This window comes from Pan troglodytes, chromosome 9 (genome assembly GCF_028858775.2).
Source record: "Pan troglodytes isolate AG18354 chromosome 9, NHGRI_mPanTro3-v2.0_pri, whole genome shotgun sequence".
In the NCBI taxonomy this organism is placed as follows: Eukaryota; Metazoa; Chordata; class Mammalia; order Primates; family Hominidae; genus Pan; species Pan troglodytes.
Genome location: NC_072407.2, coordinates 11,360,452 through 11,379,212, shown reverse-complemented (window position 1 = coordinate 11,379,212; position 18,761 = coordinate 11,360,452). Strand labels below are relative to the sequence as shown.

Below are 18,761 nucleotides of genomic sequence, written 5' to 3'. Positions count from 1 at the left end.
ATGAACTTTAAAAATACTGATACCAGGCCCATTTCCCAGAGACTGTGATTTAAAACTGGTCTAGGGTGCAGCCCAGTCATTGGTAGTTTTTGTTGTTGCTGTTGTTTGTTTTTTCTTTGTTTGTTCCAGCTCCCTAAGTATTCCTAATGTGCAGCCAAAGTTGAAAACCATGACCTAGAAAAAGCTCTTCTTGAATAGAGTAATATTTACATGGAGAGAAGAATCACTAATCATGAGTCTTAAGGCTCTGCTTCACACTCTGACCTGCTGAACCTTTTCCAAACCTTGGGTACAGACACAGAGAACATGCAGAAAAATCTCCAGAATATGGAGTTGGAACATGAATGGAAAACCAGTATCCTGGATAACAGAATTCATAATCAAAAATACTAAGCTGAATCTTTACAACTACATAGAATGTGACCTACACTTAGGGATTAAATCCATCATACAAGTACAGAAGAGAGAAAGTAGGTCTAAGGGTGGCTCTTATGAAAAACACCTAGAAAATTTTCATTGACAATAACTCCTCAGTTTTCAGTACATGTGATGTGACTACCTAAGAAGCTACTTTGACTTAGACCCAATTCTTCTTTTAAATGGACTCCATGGCCCTGGGCTAGTTTACTTCTCTGGACTTCAGTTTACTCATATATATCAATCACTTTTAGCCATGGTTCTTGAACTTTAATGTGCCTACAACTCTCACCTGAGGATCCTGTTAATATACAGATTCATATTCAGTGGGTCTGGGACATAACTGAGATTCTCCAATTCTAACAAGCTCCCAGCAGCTGCTGCTGCTGCTGGAACACAGATAAGTGCTTAAAAGACTTGTGAGGACTAGTGAAATGACCTACATAAAGTGCTTGGCACAGACGTGGTTGGCACCCTACAGAAGAAAAGACTTAAAAAGAAAATGATAAAAACATGTTTAAGACCTAGTCATTACATGATCCAATCCTCCTTTCTGTTCCTTGGAAAGAGTGGATCTAGAGAAGTTAGGCTAGTTTACCTCCTAATAGCCAAAGGTGTATGATGGAGAAGAGAGATAAGACTAATGCTTTTTGACTAAAAAAAGTATAATCAAGATCCATGGGTAGAAATTTAAGAGACCTTTTAATTCCCTACAAGGAAAACCTTCTAACAATACATGCTGTTCTATAACCAATTAATCTTCTTGACAGCGAAGTCTCCAGTTAAAAAATACGAGCATAGAGCAATTGACATTAAAGAGGACAGTCATACCTCAGGTCACTGTTCAACTGTAAAACAGCTTGGCTATCTAAAGAGGCATCACACACTTAATGTGTTACAAAAAGTTAAAATAAAATAAAAAATAAACCTCATGATTTCCCTCCTCACCCCTACCTTCTTCCTGAAGACTTCTACTTGTACATGGAATTTTTTAGGTCAAAAAGCCTTTGAAGCATCCTTAATTGCCCTTCTCTCACCTTTCACATCTCTTCCTTCAATAAATACTTGCGGCTGTACCTGCAAATTGCATTCATAATCCAATTACTTCTCATCACCTCCATTACCACTATCCCTGTTGAAGTCACTATCACCTTTGTCTGGATTTCTGAAATAGCTTCCTAAGAGGTTTCTCTGACTTCACCTTTGCTCTTCAACATAGCAGTCAAAGTGTTGTCAATTCTCTGCTCAGCACCTTCTAATGGCTTCCTATCTCATTCAGAGTAAAAACCAAAGTCTTTATAATGGTTTACAAGACTCTGCATGATCCACCCTCTCTAACTCTTGACCATACGTCTTATCACTCTCCATCTCTTTCACACCTCTCCAGCCATCTCTGAAGTCACCATTTCTAGAATCATATCAATAATGCTACCACTTCAGGGCCTTTGCGCTTGCTGTTCCCTCTGCCTTAAAGGCTAGTCTCTGAGGCCTGCAAGTTTATGTCCCACATCATTAACATATAAAACACCATAAAGGCAACCAACAGAGCATTCTAATTGCTTTCTATGGACAAAAGTGCTCACACTCAGCACTTTCCTTTCCACAAGTTGGTACAGATGACAGACTGGGTGAGGCACTTCAGTTCCAATTGTGACTTAGGCTTATTTTTTTAAATCACAATTGCATCAAGTCCTCTGTGAACACCAAGTCAGGGAAATCTGGGTGCGGTACTCCCCCAACAGGGCACTATAACTACCTGGACAAAAAAGAACGTTTCTGATGGCTCAGGCCCGCTGGTCTGTGCCCTAGTCTTTCCACACCTCTGAAAAAATGAGTAAATTTCCTAGATGCAGGGTCACTCTGCTGTCCACAGGAAATCATATCTTTTTTCTCCTTTTATAACCAAAGTCCTTAGTTCAGCTTGAGAAAACCTAGCTATCACAGGGTGGCCGTGAATGGACAATAACAGAGAAAGCTGGGACATGGCATTCAGGTGGATTCCTTTCCAGAAAAAGAAGTCATCCATTTACAGAGATGACTCTCTCTAGGAACCCATGTCTCAGGGCTGCTGTGCATGGTTGTTCTGGTTCACACTATCAACAGCAGGGACATCATTCACACGGTGTTGTGCGGTGCAGCTTTTCTACTACTCAGCTTTTAGGGTTCAGAGATTAAAGACACTCTTGCTTCAGAGGGATGAAGACAAATGCATCTGATGTAAGAATTAATGTCGGCAAGGCAAGGAAGGAGGGAAATGAAGGGAGATTCGGAAATGAAGGGAGAAGTGCCCTGAAGGAGAGGGTGCACTTTGGATGTAATCTTTGGCCTCATTTCCTCTCACCTTGCACTCGAAAACCCCCACCCCTGTCCTCATGAGCTGGCTACTTTCCAACAAAAACCAAAGAGCCACAGGGGCATGGGGCTACTTCAAAACCCTTGTGTCCTAGTTTAAGAAAGCAGAGCACTGCTATCAGGAACTCAGAGCAGCAAGGTCGACTCCTATCTCTAGCTATTCCTCCGCCAAGGAATCAGATTTCCTCTTGTAAGAAGCCTACTTAGTGACTCTTTCTCAGGGGTTGCCTGGTGTAGGGGCTGAAGAGAACCTGAGAACACAGGATCCAGCTCCTGGATTAAAAGGAGTAGAAGCAGAAAACTGGCCAAAAAGATGTGATTCAGAGATAGGCCTCATCCATCTTCTCTTGAAAAGCCAAAGACAACTGCTTATGTGGGATAACAAGGAGAACTCGTGGTCTGGTCACAGGCAAGGAAGTGAGATGTTTCATTACTAATACGTGCTTTGGGCGAAGCATGCAAAATAATTGTCTTGTTTCTGCTGCTTAAGGACGAACTTCCCCGACTTAAGACATCTTCCTGGGACTCCAGCTTGTGAGATAAGGGACTGTGGTTTATTCAGCACATCACATCCAGCAATGAGGTGCACATAGGCCGGACATTAAACCTCCCTGGAAACCACTGGGATCAGTATTTCTCTACCCAATTATCCACTTTGAAGTAATATATCAATGATCATTCAATACACTTAGTTAATATAACCACCGGCAATGGAAAACAATATTTTTTTCTTTTTCAATAGGAAAAAAAAAGCCTCTGGTAGGGAAAATCTGATATAAACTTTAAAATTTTAGCAGATGACTTCACCTCACACAACCATCTTGAATATATCAAGGATATGCTATTTAAGTCTGTCTCAGTGTGACACTCTTTATAAATCAAATAATTCTTTAATTTATCTTTTGGATAAATGGATTTTTATATAATAAATTGTTTTCAATTCGTACATCATAATTTGCAAGGCAATAGCTCATTTCCAATATTTATACATAGCAATATCAAGAGAAAGGCCATTTTCTCATCCCATTTTTAACAATCCAACCACAATATGCTGTTTTGGTAAGTACTTAGGTTGGGAGAATATTCGAGAAAACTATTTCTCCAGGTGAGAAACATCTCAAGCAAACATTGGAAGGAATGCATTTTCCAGTAGCCAGTAACGGATGAGACGACCTGGGAGACCCAGGGACCTCAGGAAAAGCAAATGGCTCCACTAAAACTCCCTCCTCCAACCTTAATTGGTCAAATGCCAAAATAAATGAACTTTCCAAAGTTAAGAGCTTTGCAACTTTCATTAGGAGTAACTACAGGTGCACAAGCCAGGACCGACGAGTCTACGAACCCCATTGTGGCCGGCGGTAGTCGCTGGTCGAGCCTAGCGCCCAGGCCCAGGCCACCTCCATGCCGTGCGACCCGCCGGGAACGGGTTCAGGCCCGTCTGCCCAAGACCAGAAGCACCCTGTCCCCGGCCCAACGCCGGATCGCGTCCCGCCCTTCTCACCCCATACCAAGGAAAGGAACTAGACGCTTGGGAGAAAGGATGAGCAGCACCGGGTGGGATTCGGCCCCAACCCGGGGCCGTCCCCAACTCCCAACTTCCCAGAGTTTCCTTCGGCCTCGTCCCCCTTCCCACGGCTCCGAGGCCGCCGCGGCCTCCCCTCGCTCTGAGTGCAGATAGCCTGGGAAGTGGAGAGCGTAGCTCGGAACTAGGGAGCCGCCCCCATGAGCCTTGGCGATGGGAGCGCAGGTGGCGGGCGTGGTCCCTCCAACCCTGCCCTAGCCGACCCGGAGTCGGCCTCCGTGCAGTAGCCACCGCCCGGGTCCCCGCCTGGTTACAGCATCAGGCCACAGTGCGCTGGTTCTTGATCACTCTCCTGGCTCGGTGGCCGCCCCCCGCCCTCTCCCAGTCCGCGTCGCTATTCTGCCTCAGGCCCCGGTGCGGCCCCAAGTCCCAGCCCAGGGCCCTTAGGTCCCTCCAGGCGGCGGTGGCGGCACTCACCTGGGTCGCGGAGCCGGGGTCTGGCACGGTCCCGCAGGTGGTAAATGAAATCCTGGCAGCTGTCGTGCTCCAGGGCCCCACGGGCACAGAGCTCGGCCAGCAGCTGCAGCGCCTGGTGACAGAGCGCGTCCCTGGCCCCGGGCATCGCCCCCCCGCATCCTCGGACCGCGCCGGGCAGGCGGGCGCAGGAGACAGCCCTCCGCCTGCCAGCTCAGAGCCGCCGCCTCCGGGCCGTCCGCGCTCACCGCCAGGGACCTGCCGAGAAACGGTCCGAGCCTGAGCCCGAGCCCCAGACCCAGCCGGCCCGGCCTCCCACCGGTTGCATGCAGCTCTTCGCCAGCCGGTCGGTCAGGCTTTCTCTCTCTCCCGCCCGGTCCCTCCGTCCCTCCCCCGACACCGAGGAGAGGCGGTGCCGCACAGCCCAGAGCGCCTCTCCGCTTGCGCTCCGCCCGCTACTCGCGGCCGCCGGGGGGCGGGGCCAGGTCAGGAGTGCGCGCCGCAGGGTAGGATCGCGGCGGCCCCAGACCGGGGACCTGGGGTACTCCCCGGCTCCTGGCCGAGCGCGAGACTTGGCTTGGGACCTCGCGCCCAGAGCGGCCGCGCCCTGGCTTAGGGAGTGTGAGTGAGTGCGCGCTCCGGGCGCTTTCGCTACTCCACCCCTCATCCCTGATGCAAACCAAGCACCCGCTCCCACCGCCGAGTGTGTCCAAAGCACGTTCTTGGATGCCTAGTGCGAAGGTTACAATCTGGGCACACCCGCCAGATGCGCAGAACCGAGTCCCTGCTTCGAACTTGGAAAGAGCCGCCTGGGTTTGAACCATGGGCCTATGGGTGTCAGATGCCCAAATGCAGGGTTTGGGTCCAAGATTTGCCAACAAAGGAAGGATTTCCCAAGCACAGACCCTTTTCGACCACTGTGGTGATTTGGATGGAGAAGGTGGAGGCTCTAGGTCAGAACTAAGATCAAATAAATAAACGACTCCTGGGAAAGACCCTGAGGCTTACCTGGGCTTCGTGGGTCCCAGTTAGTTTTCTAAGCAACCGTTTGGAAATCCAAACATTGCCAAAGTGTCTTCAGCACCCAAGGAGGAGTATCACAGAATCTTGGAGAGTTGGAAGGAACTTCAGGGCACCTCTCATCCACCCATCTTTTCAGCCTTTCAAGCAATAAAGGCTAGAAATAACCACGAAGTACTCTGGGTGTGTGTGTGTGTGTGTGTGTGTGTGTCACTGTGCCACAAGCCTTTTAGGTACATAATCTCATTTAATTCTGTACATAGCCCAACGAGGTCTGTGTAATTGTTATCCTCATTTTACCAATGAGAAACTGGGGCCTGGGGACTCACAAAGGTGTTACTTGCTCAAATTCATACATGATGAAAGTAGCTTTGATTTTCTCTCTCTTTCTTTTTTTCTTTTTTCCTTCTTTTTCTTTTGTCTTTTTTGTAATACTAGTGTTCAGGCCCCCACTCTAGAGCAATTAGAGTAGGATCTCTAGAACTGGTAACTATCATTCTTAGCCATGAGGTTGTGCCGTCTCTACGGACATATCACAACAATTCATATTTGCACAGAAAGATAATTTGGGATCCTATAGAATGCTCACGCAACAGGCAAGCTTTGAAATCCTGCTGTGAATGGTACTAGGGTTTCAGGGAACTTATATGGGAATAGCAGAGAAAATGCAAAGTTGTAAAGGTAAAGATGCCTCCAGAGAGTTGCAAAGAGACAAACAGAGGGAGGAGAAACCAGCTTTAAGGGAGCCTGTAGGGGAGGTTGAGCAGATGCTGTTTCTTCAAAGGGGGGAACCCCTAGAGAAGGAGAAAAAGGCCATGAACAGAGAAGGTGACATCAGAGATAGTGTGATGCTGGGGGGGCGGGGGGGACATATAGTAATGGTGAGAAGGTATGTGTGTTGAAGCACATAGAAATATTACCCTAATGCCATCATGTCAGAGAGGAACTGAAAGCAACAAGTTCAGTTAAAAAATGACTTTGATAAACCAGGCAAGAGATGATGAAGGCCTAAACCAGGCCAAAGGCATTAGCTGATTGCTAGAAACATCCAAATTTGAAAAACATTTCAAGTATTAAGTGACAAGATTGCAACCAATGGAATAAGAAAGAAGTGAAAGGCACAAATGTTTCAAAACGTTACCTGGGTCATATGTGCTCACACCCTAATAACACTTAGAAATGCAAGCCTAGAGTTTAGGAGAGAGGGAAGACTGGCGATCATCATTGGAAAGGTAGAAACTGAGTTGCCACATGGGATGGTTCCTTCAAGAAAGAAGAGTTGAAGAAATGAAAGAGGAGATTGGAAGGTAGCAATCAGAACAGGAGGAAAGATTGTACAGAGGGGACTCATAGGGATCACGGGAGGAGGAGTGTTTGGTAGAGGAGCGAGCAACATCAACTGTAAACTTTCAAATATAGTTTAAAGACAAAAAACTAAAAAGTGTCCTTTGGATAAAGTAGATAGTCAGACATTCAAGATTTAGACAGACTAGTTACTATGCAACCAACCTTGTGCAAGTTAACATTTTTGTGCCTAGGGTTTCTCATCTTATCTCAAAGATAACGTGTATCTTTGGACTGTTACAAAGGTTACATAAAGCAATATATTTAAGTGCTTGTAATAGTGCTGCCACATAGTATGGGCTCAACCAATATGTGTTTTTGCTGTTTCTGTTATGTTTCTACTACAATGTACGAGGTGCTAAACACACTTTCTTAATCTGTTATTTACAACATCCCAAAGTGGTTGATGCTATATTTCCTATTTTACAGGCAAAGAAAGTAAAATCAGGTGGTTAAACAATTTGTTCAAGGACAAATTGGTAGACTGTTTCCAAAGACAGCCATAGCTATCCCTCCAATTCCATGTGTCCTTTTGGAGTGTGATTTTACCACTCTTCCCATCAAGAAGTCAAGTCTGTTCCCCTCTCCTTGAATTTGGGCCTGCCTTGTGACTCACTTTATTCAACAGAATGTGTAGAAGTGAAATTCTGAGCTGAGTCTAGACTTGAAAAGATCTTGCAACTTTTACAGGATATCTTGCTGGAGAGGGGTCCAGAAGAATGAGAAACAATGTGGAGAAAGAATATCATACAGAAGGGAAGTGAGATACTGCTATAGAGTGAACTGTAAATTCTTATGTTGAAGCCCTAATTCCCGATGTCACTGTATTTGGAGATAGGACTTAATTAAGAGTAAATGAGGTCATAAAGGTAGAGCCCTGATCCAATAGGATTAGTTTCCTTATAAGAATCATCAAACCAGCTGGCTGTAAGTATTTGGGTTTATTTCTGGGTTCTCTATTCTGTTCCATTGGTCTGTATACCTATTTTTATACAACTACCATGCTGTTTTGGTGACTATGGTCTTATAGTATAGTTTGAAATCAGGTAATGTGATGCCTCCAGATTTGTTCTTTTTGCTTAGTCTTGCTTTGGCTATGTGGGCTCTTTTTTGGTTCCATATGAATTTTAGAATTGTTTTTTGTAATTTTATGAAGAATGATGGTGGTATTTTGATGGGAATTGTGTTGAATTTGTAGATTGCTTTTGGCAGTATAGTCATTTTCACAATATTAATTCTATCCATCTGTGAGCATGGGACATGTTTCCATTTGTTTGTGTCATCTCTGATCTCTTTCAGCAGTGTTTTGCAGTCTTCCTTGCAGAGGTCTTTCACCTCCTTGTTTAGGTATACTCCTAAGTATTTTATTTGGAAAGGACACCCTTTTCAACAAATGGTGCTGCAATAATTGGCTAGCCACATGTAGGAGAATGAAACTGGATCCTCATCTCTCACCTTATACAAAAATCAACTCAAGATGGATTAAGGACTTAAATCTAAGAACTGAAACTATAAAAATTCTGGAAGATAACATTGTAAAAACTCTTCTAGACATTGGCTTAGGCAAGGATTTCGTGACCAAGAACCCAAAAACAAATGCAATAAAAACAAAGATAGATACATTTCTGGGACTTAATTAAACTAAAGAGCTTTTGCATGGGAAAAAAAAAACAGCAGAGTAAACAGACAACTCACAGAGTGGGAGAAAAATCTTCACAATCTATACATCTGACAAAGGACTAGTATCCGGAATCTACAACGAACTCAAACAAATCAACAAGAAAAAAACAAACAATCCCATCAAAAAGTGGGATAAGGACATGAATAGACAATTCTCAAAAGAAGATATACAAATGGGCAACAAACATGAAAAAATGCTCAACATACTAATGAACAGGGAAATTGAAATCAAAAGCACAATGCGATATCACCTTACTCCTGCAAGAATGACCATAATCAAAAAATCAAAAAACGGTAGATGTTGGCGTGGATGCAGTGAACAAGGAACAATTCTACATTGCTGATGGGAATGTAAACTAGTACAACCACTATGGAAAACAGTGTGGAGATTCCTTAAAGAACTAAAAGTAGAACTACCATTTGATGCAGCTGTCCCAGTACTGGGTATCTACCCAGAGCAAAAGAGGTCATTATACGAAAAAGATACTTGCACATGTATGTATATAGCAGCACAATTCACAATTGCAAAAACGGGGAACTGACCCAAATGTCCATCAATCAATGAGTGGATAAAGAAACTGTGATATATATATATATACACACATATATATACGTATATATATATATATCATGTATATATATACGTATATATACACGTATATATGTATATATACGTATATATGTGTATATACGTATATATGTGTATATATGTGTGTATATATGTATATGTGTATATATATGTGTATATATATGTATATATGTGTATATATATATGTGTGTGTATATATGTATATATATATGATGGAATACTACTCAGCCATAAAAAGGAATGAATTAATGGCATTCATAGTGACCTGGATGAGATTGGAGGCTATTATTCTAAGTGGAGTAACTCAGGAATGGAAAACCAAACATCATATGTTCTCACTCACAAGCAGAGCTAAGCTGTGAGGATGCAAGGGCATAAGAATGACACAATGGACTTTGGGGACTCAGGGGAAAGGGTGGGAAGGGGGCAGGAGATAAAAGACTACAAATAGGGTGCAGCGTATAGTGCTTGGGTGATGGATGCACCAATATCTCACAAATCACCTCTAAAGAATTTACTCATGTAACCAGACACCACCTGTTCCCCAATAACCTATAGAAATAAAAAATAATTTTTAAAAAGAGTCATCAAAGAGTTTGCTTTCTCTCTGCCATGTAAGGACACAGTGAGAAGGCAGCTCTCTGCAAGCCAGGAAGAAAGCCCTCACTAGAAATGGAATTGGCTGCAACCTTGAGCTTGGACTTCCCAGACTTCTGACTGTGAGAAAATAAATTTCTATTGTTTAAGCCACCCAGTATATGCTATTTTATTACAGTAGCCCTGGAAGACTAAAACAGATGCCTCAGTCAACAGCCAGTCCAAGACCTCACACATGTGAGTGAGGCCATGGACCTCTCGAACTTGGACCTTCCAGCCCACAAATGAGCACAGCAGACAATAAGTGAAGCAGAGGTGAACCATCCCCATTTACCAAATTTCTCACCCACAAAATCATGAGCAATAAAATGGTGGTTGTTTTAAGTCATAGAGTTTGGGAGCAACTTTTTAATGCAGCAATAGACATCTGAAACAGGCACAAAACTGGTAAATGATAGAGACAGGACTGGAATCCACATCTTTGTGGCTCCAAAGCCTCTGTTCTTCTGCAATTATAGTAGAGTGGTGAGGGTGGAACCAGCTGAACACAGGATTAAAAAGTACATGGAAATTGAAGAAGTAGAGTTAGCTGAAATATGTTACCTTTCCCCAACTATTTGTTCTTTCATTCATTGAACAAATATGTATTCTTCTATGATTCAGAAAGCATGACATAGGAAGTCCCCTGTGACTCAGGAAGCCTTCCAAGTCCTGGGTAATATATAAAGAAATAAACAATGATCCTTGCTCTCTAAGGCAGTGCTTCTCAGTCTTGTACTTGTCGTGGCATAGATAGAAAGTGAACTTTTTACAGCACATGGGGGTAAGGGACTAGGCCACTGGTGGCCAGCAGGGACTGTGGCAGAAGGAATCAAAGTCTCAGCCCAGGTATTACCCATTCTGTGGCACATCAAGCTTCCCTGGTGCCCTGGTTAGGTAGTTTTGCTGTTTAGACCTACCAAGTAGAAGTAAAAGTAAATCTTTTGAGAGAAGGACAAAGAGAAGATGGTAACTGAAAAAAAAAAGTGCATAGAAGAAAAGCTGTTTGAAGATAGGAGCGACTTCAGAATGTTTTTATCAATGTTTCCCAAAGTAAGGTTCACTTGCCTTCTGTTCTGAAATTGCCTGGATTTCTTATGAAAATGCTGGTTCCTGGGATTCACTCAGACCTACACAATTATTTCGTAAAGAGCATCCCAGATGCTATGGTTGGACAAAAATACATGTTGAAATTTAATTGCCATTTTAACAGTATCAAAAGGTAGAATGTTGATGAGATGATTAGGCCATGAGGGCTCCACTTGCATGGGTAGAATTATGCTGTTATAAAAGGATGAGTTTGGCCCCCTTTTGTCTCTTTGCCCTTCCACCATCTACGATGTGATGATACAGTAAGAAGGCCCTTGCCAGATACCAGTGCCTTGATCTTAGACTTCCCAGACTCCAGAATTATAAGACAATAAATGTTTTTTCTTTTTAAATTACCTAATCTCAGGTATCCTGTTACAGCAGTACAAACAGAATAAGACACTGGGTAATGCTTCTGAACAATGAAATTTGAGAACCTCCAGTTTATATGCTGAGGAAAAAAGCCTTTGGTGGGTGACGGAATAGAACGCTGACTCAAAAAACAAAAACAAAAACAAAAACAAAAGAGAGAAAAGAAAAGAAAAAGGCCTTTGGAAAAAGATATTTGAAGTCACCTACAATGTCCCTGAATGATATACATTAATGATTATAACTAATCATTATAAAGCATTTGTTATATACCATCATGCACTTGATATATATTGTTGCATTTAATCCTGACCACCCAGCAAGGCACACATTATGGTTCCATTTTACAGATGAGGAAACAAGAACAGAGAAGTTTAGTAACTTCTCCATGGAACTTCTCCAGCTTATTGGAGACAGCCAGCATTCAAATTCAAATTTGTCTGGCTCCAGAGCCTGTGTTTTCCATGCCACACTGCTGCTCCAAGTCATGTCCGGAACACAAATATCCGGTATCTTTATCCACTTTTTGTGTGACATTGCTCAGGTTCTCTCATCATCTTATCTGTCGTCTACGTGTGCTGCAACTGGTCAAAATCCTTTCTGAAATAGAGTTCCTGAGCTGAGCCCAGCACTCCTTCACCCTTTAGCATCAACTTCCTGCTCTCTCTGTGCCTCAGGCTTCTGAGTTGCTGCTTGGGTTACAGCATCTCAACATGCCGTGGATGAAATCCCATAAATCTTTCATGCTGCTCTTAGACCACATCCTTACCCCTGTTCCTGTGAACTAGATTCTGTACTTTGGGAAATGGTGTGGGATTCTTAACAGCAAAACTTTCTATTAATTGTCATTTTGTTTTATTCAGTTACTTGCCAGATAGTTGCCTTTAACAAAAGAAAATAAGATTTGATTAGCATGACTGGTTCTCAGTGAACCCATGCTACCTCCTAGTGATTAGCACTCCCATCAAATGCTCAAAAACTTCCTGTTTAATTATCCAAAAAAGGTATTCCTTCTAACATTTGCTTTAGACCCTGAAGTATACATAATTTATCTGGACCAAGAGACTAGCACTGACTTAGAGTTCATGTTCTGTGACTATCACTGTCATCTTGGGCATCAATAGCCTTTAATCTGTGAGCTTTATTCTTTCCTGTTTCGAGTGAATTTTCTTGAGAGATGAAATAAAAGCAAATTTGGAATCGAGCAGCTCTATTTTGCCCATGTGTGTGTTATCGTTGCACCATTATTCCAGTAGCAGTTGTTCTGGTATGTTCAAAATCTGTATTCCTCTCTCCTGGACTGTGTGGATTTCTTTCCAGTTTTATGATGGACAATTATAAAGTTGTAAGCCCATTTCTTTCACTTTAAAGAAAATAGAGATTTGTTGGCTTTAGAATTTAAAAAGATACACCATATACGAAATATACCGAAAGGAACAGAAGGCGATGTTCCAGGTCGGAGGGCCTGGCACTCCTCTGCCGTCTCTTAGTAGATTCTCATGGTTTTACATTTGTTCATCTTTTCAGAACAAGGCCAGAAGGGAGAGCAGAGGTCAGATTTCTGCTTAACTGAGACTGAGAAAAACCTGGACCTCAGTACCCTCCACCACCAGATGAATTAAAAAAAAAATGCTTTCTGCATCCCTAGAGCTGTCTTTCAAAGTGGCTGACGACTCTCATCCTGGGCAGGTCTGGGCAACTGCTGCAGTCACTCTGGATGCTCCAAAGAGAGAAGAGGATGATGAAATCCAAAATTGGTTAGAGAGTGCCACAAGTGGTTGTAGACTATCCAACTAGCCGAAAAGATGCCAGAAAAAACAATTCCAATGAACCAACCCCTTTCCTCATTGCCCACAGCAAACCCCCCCCCCATCCCCAGTGATGAAAATGAATCTAGAGCAGGTCGACTGACACTCAGCTGCCTGCTTAGGAAAAAAGGAAGTAAATGTGCACTTTTATGGGTGAGAATATGGGTAGTGAGCACTTAAAGAAGAGTTTTAGTAATCCCTTTCTTGATCCTTTACTTAGTAACAAAGCTTTGACAAAGATCTCTGTGTACACAGAAAGAGAGGAAGGAAGTAAGAAGGGGAGGAGGAGGCAGAAGGGGGAGAAAGAGGGAGAGATGCACTATATTGCCTCTGGCCTTATTCAGAGACCATAGAAAAACCATACGTTTGTCTCAGCCCTACTCTGTGCAAAGAACCAGGCTTCAGGTTATCTGCCGAGTTTAGTGCTTAATCACATTAATCAAAAACCAATCAATTAATTAAAAGTTTATTTAGTGAACAATAAATGCAAAGATATTTGATACAACTTTCGTGTTGGTTCTTAATTTCCATATTTAAGCTTTCCTTCTCTGCTTATATCATTCATTCATTAATTGTAACTGCAAAATTATTGCTGTCTTATCACACAAATATTTTTTCTCTATATATAGTTTATGTTCTCTACTTTTCAGAAATGTTCTTTCAGAAATGTTATCCTGTTCATATTGGTAATACTATTTATTTATTTATTTATTTATTTATTTATTTATTGAGACAGAATTTCACTCTCATCACCCAGGCTGGAGTGCAATGGTACAATCTCAGCTCACTGCAACCTCCGCCTCCCGGGTTCAAGCAATTCTTCCGCCTCAGCCTGCCGAGGAGCTGGGATTACAGGCACCCACCATCATGCCTAGCTAATTTTTATATTATTAGTAGAGACAGGGTTTCACCATGTTGGTCAGGGTGCTCTTGAACTCCTGACCTCAGGTGATTCTCACGCCTTGGCCTCCAAAGTGCTGGGATTACAGGTATAAGCCACCTCGCCCAGCCTGGTTATACTTTAAATTATCTCCATTACAAATTTTCTTGACCTTTTTTTCCCACCTCTAATCTACCTACTCCTAACTTTATTCTTTCTCATTCTCTCCATAAATTCATTCTGCAAAGCTCTTATTGGGAAACAAAGTGGAATTTAGAATCCTAGAGGTCTATTTCAAAGTTAAAATTATCAGTGTTATATTAAAATTATTTTTACTGTTTTTTGAACTCATGCTATGTGCCAGACACAACAAAAATGCCCTAAATATATTAGCTCATATAATCTCTATAACAACCCTATGCGGAGGGTGGTGTTCTTTGAAGAAATGTAAGCACAGAAACTAGGTATCCTGCCCAAATTCACACAGCTGATCAGCTGGAGAGATGGGCAGTATGACTCCTGAGCCCTGCTCTTAACCACCCCAGATGGGTCCAGGGAAAAGCACAGAGCTCACATCATGAAGCTGAATAGTCCCAAATAGCCAATAAGGGCAGCACTGGCCTTATGCCTTCACCAACTCTGCAGTCAGATCTATGCCTTCATTTTGTTTTCTACTTCTGAGGATGGGCAGGGTCTGACCAACGCACATTAGAGCCCCATGTGGTCTTTCCAGACTGGCCTATGCATCCATTTACAGCAGACATTTATTAAGCAGTTGCTCTGCATCACATACTGTGTGCTGTGCTTTATGTGTTTTTAATTTAATCATTTCCATAAGCATTTGAAATAGTTATTGTAATTAGCATCTGGACTTTATAGAAGGAAACATTGAAACTCTGAAGTCTAATTCACCTGCCCAAAGTCACATATGGAACAGAAATGGGAACCCATGTTTGGGAGACTCCAGAGACTGAAATGTAACCACCATACAATATGTCTCCTCATCAGTCTCCTATTAGAATTATCTGGCAGGATTTTTCAAATTTGATATACAGTCTTTCAGACTCTTATGAACCCCCTGGACAAATGCAGGAAAACCAAATCCACACATCGAAATGAATTATACACAGCTTACTAAAGAATTGATTAAAGCACAGGTGATTTACTACAGACTATAAGCAAAACACTTTGTGCTGTTGTTATTCTTCTAATCCAGTCCCACTTGACTAATCAATCAATCCATGATCCTAATTAATCAATCGGCAATTCCACTGTGGTCTGAATCCTTCCAACTGGCTTTTTCCTGGTCCTTAGCTACTTCTCTTCTGCACTTCAGCTTCTCATATCCATGTGCATTAGAGTTACCTTCCTTCAACACAGAGACTTCAATTTCTCTATCTGCAACTCACCAAAGTTCATATTTTGCATGGAAATTTTCTAATAACTGAACATACATTTTCTTTCTATTCAATAACTGCAAAATAATTGCTGTTTATTACCACACAAATATTTTTTCTCTCCTTCCATCTGGGTAGTACCTCAGTAAGTTTCTCTGTTATCATTTTTCACTCCTTTTCATATAGACCTCTAAGATATGTGCTGTGTGGGGGGGGTGAGTGTGCGTGCGTGTGTGTGTGTGTGTGTGTGTGTTTTAAATAACACCTCTTCCTTCTTGTTGGGAATAGAGTAACTCTTTTTCTAGGCTTGACCAGTAGAGGAAGTAATGGACTCTATCTGTTGCAATATAAAACAGTGTCTCAAGATGCATGTGGATATAACAAAAAATATAGTTTTTTTCTTTTAAAATGTTTTATCCCACATGGAAGACTATTTCTTTCCAAGTAGAATTAGAATTCCTCAGGTTTGTCAGTGAACAGCAGTGAGCCAAGGTGAGGTCTTATTTTGCATTTCTTAAAGGGTCTTGTTGGTTTAGACCCCTTCTGAGGGTGTGGTGTATTGAAAGGAAGGAAAACCCATCAAGTTTAGATAATGAGTTTTTATGCAAAATCTGAACTTTAATGCACTGTAGATGGCTGCCTGACTTGGAGGGTTTAATTAGAAGAAGAGGTATATCTTAATTAGAAGAGGTATACCTTTTAAACTATAACTTTAACCTCCATTGATTAAAATAAAAGTACATCTTAATTTTTAAGATATAAAAAAGTTCATTATATATCATTTGTCCTATTTGAAGTAGTAGTTCGTTTAAAGCAATATAATGTTATTTGTGAATTTCTTTAAGGATACTACTTGAATCAAATAGTAAGAGATGGTATTCACTTCATGTTTTAAAATTTTAGGAATACTAGAAGACGTATTCAAAGCTTGTTTGTGGAGGCTGGTTTTCAGCCATTTACTATGACATTTATGAGGAAAATGTCTTGCATATATTATTCAAGAAAAAAACAGAAGACAGGTTTTATAAAGGATTGGAGTTTTTTGTTTTTGTTTTTGTTTCAATTCTGTCCCTATTTTTCTTCAGTATCTAGCGGTGGTTAGGCTCAATTGACAGTGAAACTCACTTAATCTGCTATATGAAACTTCAAACACAGACGCAAGTTAAAATGTGGAATCTGGTCACTACCTTCAAATATAGACAGCCAGGAATGGAATGGGGTGAGATGAGGGTAGGGAGGAATTGGGACTCGGGAGGCTGGACAACAGCTAACCACTTGGACCTCCGAGATGTGCCTTGGTTTTCTTCTTTTCTCATGGACTACTCTCTTTCTTTGTCTTTCACTGGCTTCCCTCTTCTACCTGACCTCTAACTGTTGGCATGCCACAGAGCTTTGTTCTCAGACCTGCAATCCTCCCTTGCTACCCTTGTCCCTAAGGATTTCACTCAGTTTCGTGGTTTTAAATTCCTTCTATATGCTGATGACTCTCAAGTTTATACAATCAGCCATGATCTCCCTCTTAGCTTCAAATTCATGTATTAATCTGTCTATGTGCAACTATTCAAATGTGTAACTTCACCTTCATCTCAACCTGTTTCTACCCAACATTTCTTATCTAAGTAAATTATTGATTTAATTGCTCAGGTCTAAACTAATGCATCATTCCTTCCGTCTTGTTTTTTCCCTTCTCCCTCCTAATCCAATCCATCAGCAAATCTTGTTGCTTTTAGGTGTGTCCTTCTCTCCGCCCCTACTCCATTACCCTAGTACAAACCACCATCACCCTCTGCCTGGACCCTGTAATAACTGTCTAAAGCAGACTGTATTGGTTGCTTACTCAGTATCTATTAGTCTACAGAAAAGCCCTATTTTTTTTAATGTAGCCACCTTCTTCCAGGTGCTTTGAGGGACTATGACTTTTTTCCCGGATCCTGGAGGTCAAAACTAATTAGTCCAAGGCAGTTGTGGTAAAACCATTCTTCTTTCCAGTGTTAGGTTTAGGATAGAGCATCTGACATAATTAGGGCTAATGAGACATGAAGGAAAGTCTATAGAGGGCTACTGAATAAGGTGCCTCACTGTTACAAAAAGACTGCTATAGTCAAACTGCCACCAGCCAGAAAGGATGATGAAACACCCAGGGAAAGACCCAGGCTTGAGTGCTCTAGAACAGTGGAGCCAGAATCTTGGCGGTTCACCCTTGCAGTCCCCTTCTTCTGCACTTCCTGTTAGGGGAGCTAGTTCATTCCATATTATTTAAGCTACTTTGAGGCAGTGTTTTCTGTTACTTGCCTTCAAAGGTTTTTATGTCAGTCTGGGTTCCTAGTTGCCAATAACAGAGCTCACTAGATAGTTTAAACAAAATGTATGAAAGAATATCCTGGAGTAAATCAGGCTTGGGTGTCAGGTAGCCAGAAACAATATCCATGTTCTGTCAGCAGACAGCTCCAATGCTGACTCTACCACTCCCACCACTTCTGGGTGCAAGCACAGCCATTCACAGGGACAGAGATGGGCACAAGATTCCCCACTAGCAACTTTACCTCTGCCTCCTTTGAAAGCTAAATCTCCCTCCACCACCTTCTCCAGCATTTGTTCTCTGCAGTACTGGCTTCTTCATATCATTCTTTCCCAAATTGAAGTCTCAGGCAGGAGGATCATGTTGACATAGCTCAGGACTGCAAGAGAGGCTGAGTGTGGTAGCAGGGTTCACAAAGGGGATGCACTCATCATCTATTATTATGTAACAAATTACCCCCACAATGAACAACTTAAAACAGAACACATTTATCATTTCACAATATCTAAGTGTCAGAAATCCAGAAGCAGTTTAGGTGGGTGGTTCTGGTTCAGGGTCTGCCATGAAATTCTAGTCAACTTGCTGGCCAGAGCTGCATCATCTGAAGTCTTGACTGGGGCTGCTTTCAATAATGCCTACTGCTTGGCTACTGGCTGGAAGTCTCAGTTTCTCATCATGCAGCCCTCTCCACAAGGATACTGGGGTATTCTTAAGAAATAGCTGACTATTCCAGAGTGAGTGATGAGAGAGAGAAAAAAAGAAAAAAGCAAGAGAGGAAGCTCAAGACATAAGCCACCATTTTTATAACCTAATCTTAGAAGTGATATGCCATCACTTCTGCTGTGTTCTATTGGTTACACACACTAACCCTGGTGCTGTGTGGGA

At 42.1% G+C, this 18,761-nt stretch overlaps 1 protein-coding gene across 5 annotated transcripts in view; it reads right to left on the bottom strand.

Annotated features, from left to right (window-relative positions):
* SYT9 (synaptotagmin 9) overlaps positions 1–18,269 on the bottom strand; it is a 242,235-nt gene extending 223,966 nt beyond the window's left edge. For 3 of the 5 annotated variants that reach the window (XR_010147129.1, XM_009459852.5, XM_521824.8), the window contains exon 1: positions 4,769–5,222. Coding sequence is in view for 3 of the 5 variants with exons in the window: in XM_009459852.5 (XP_009458127.1) it covers positions 4,769–4,913 (145 nt within the window). In the remaining 2 variants the exon portion in view is untranslated. Of the gene's footprint in view, positions 1–4,768; positions 5,223–18,120 lie in introns of those variants that run through there. The other 2 variants (XR_010147130.1, XM_054662029.2) reach the window with 2 other exon arrangements.
* Between the last annotated feature and the right edge of the window lie 492 nt (positions 18,270–18,761).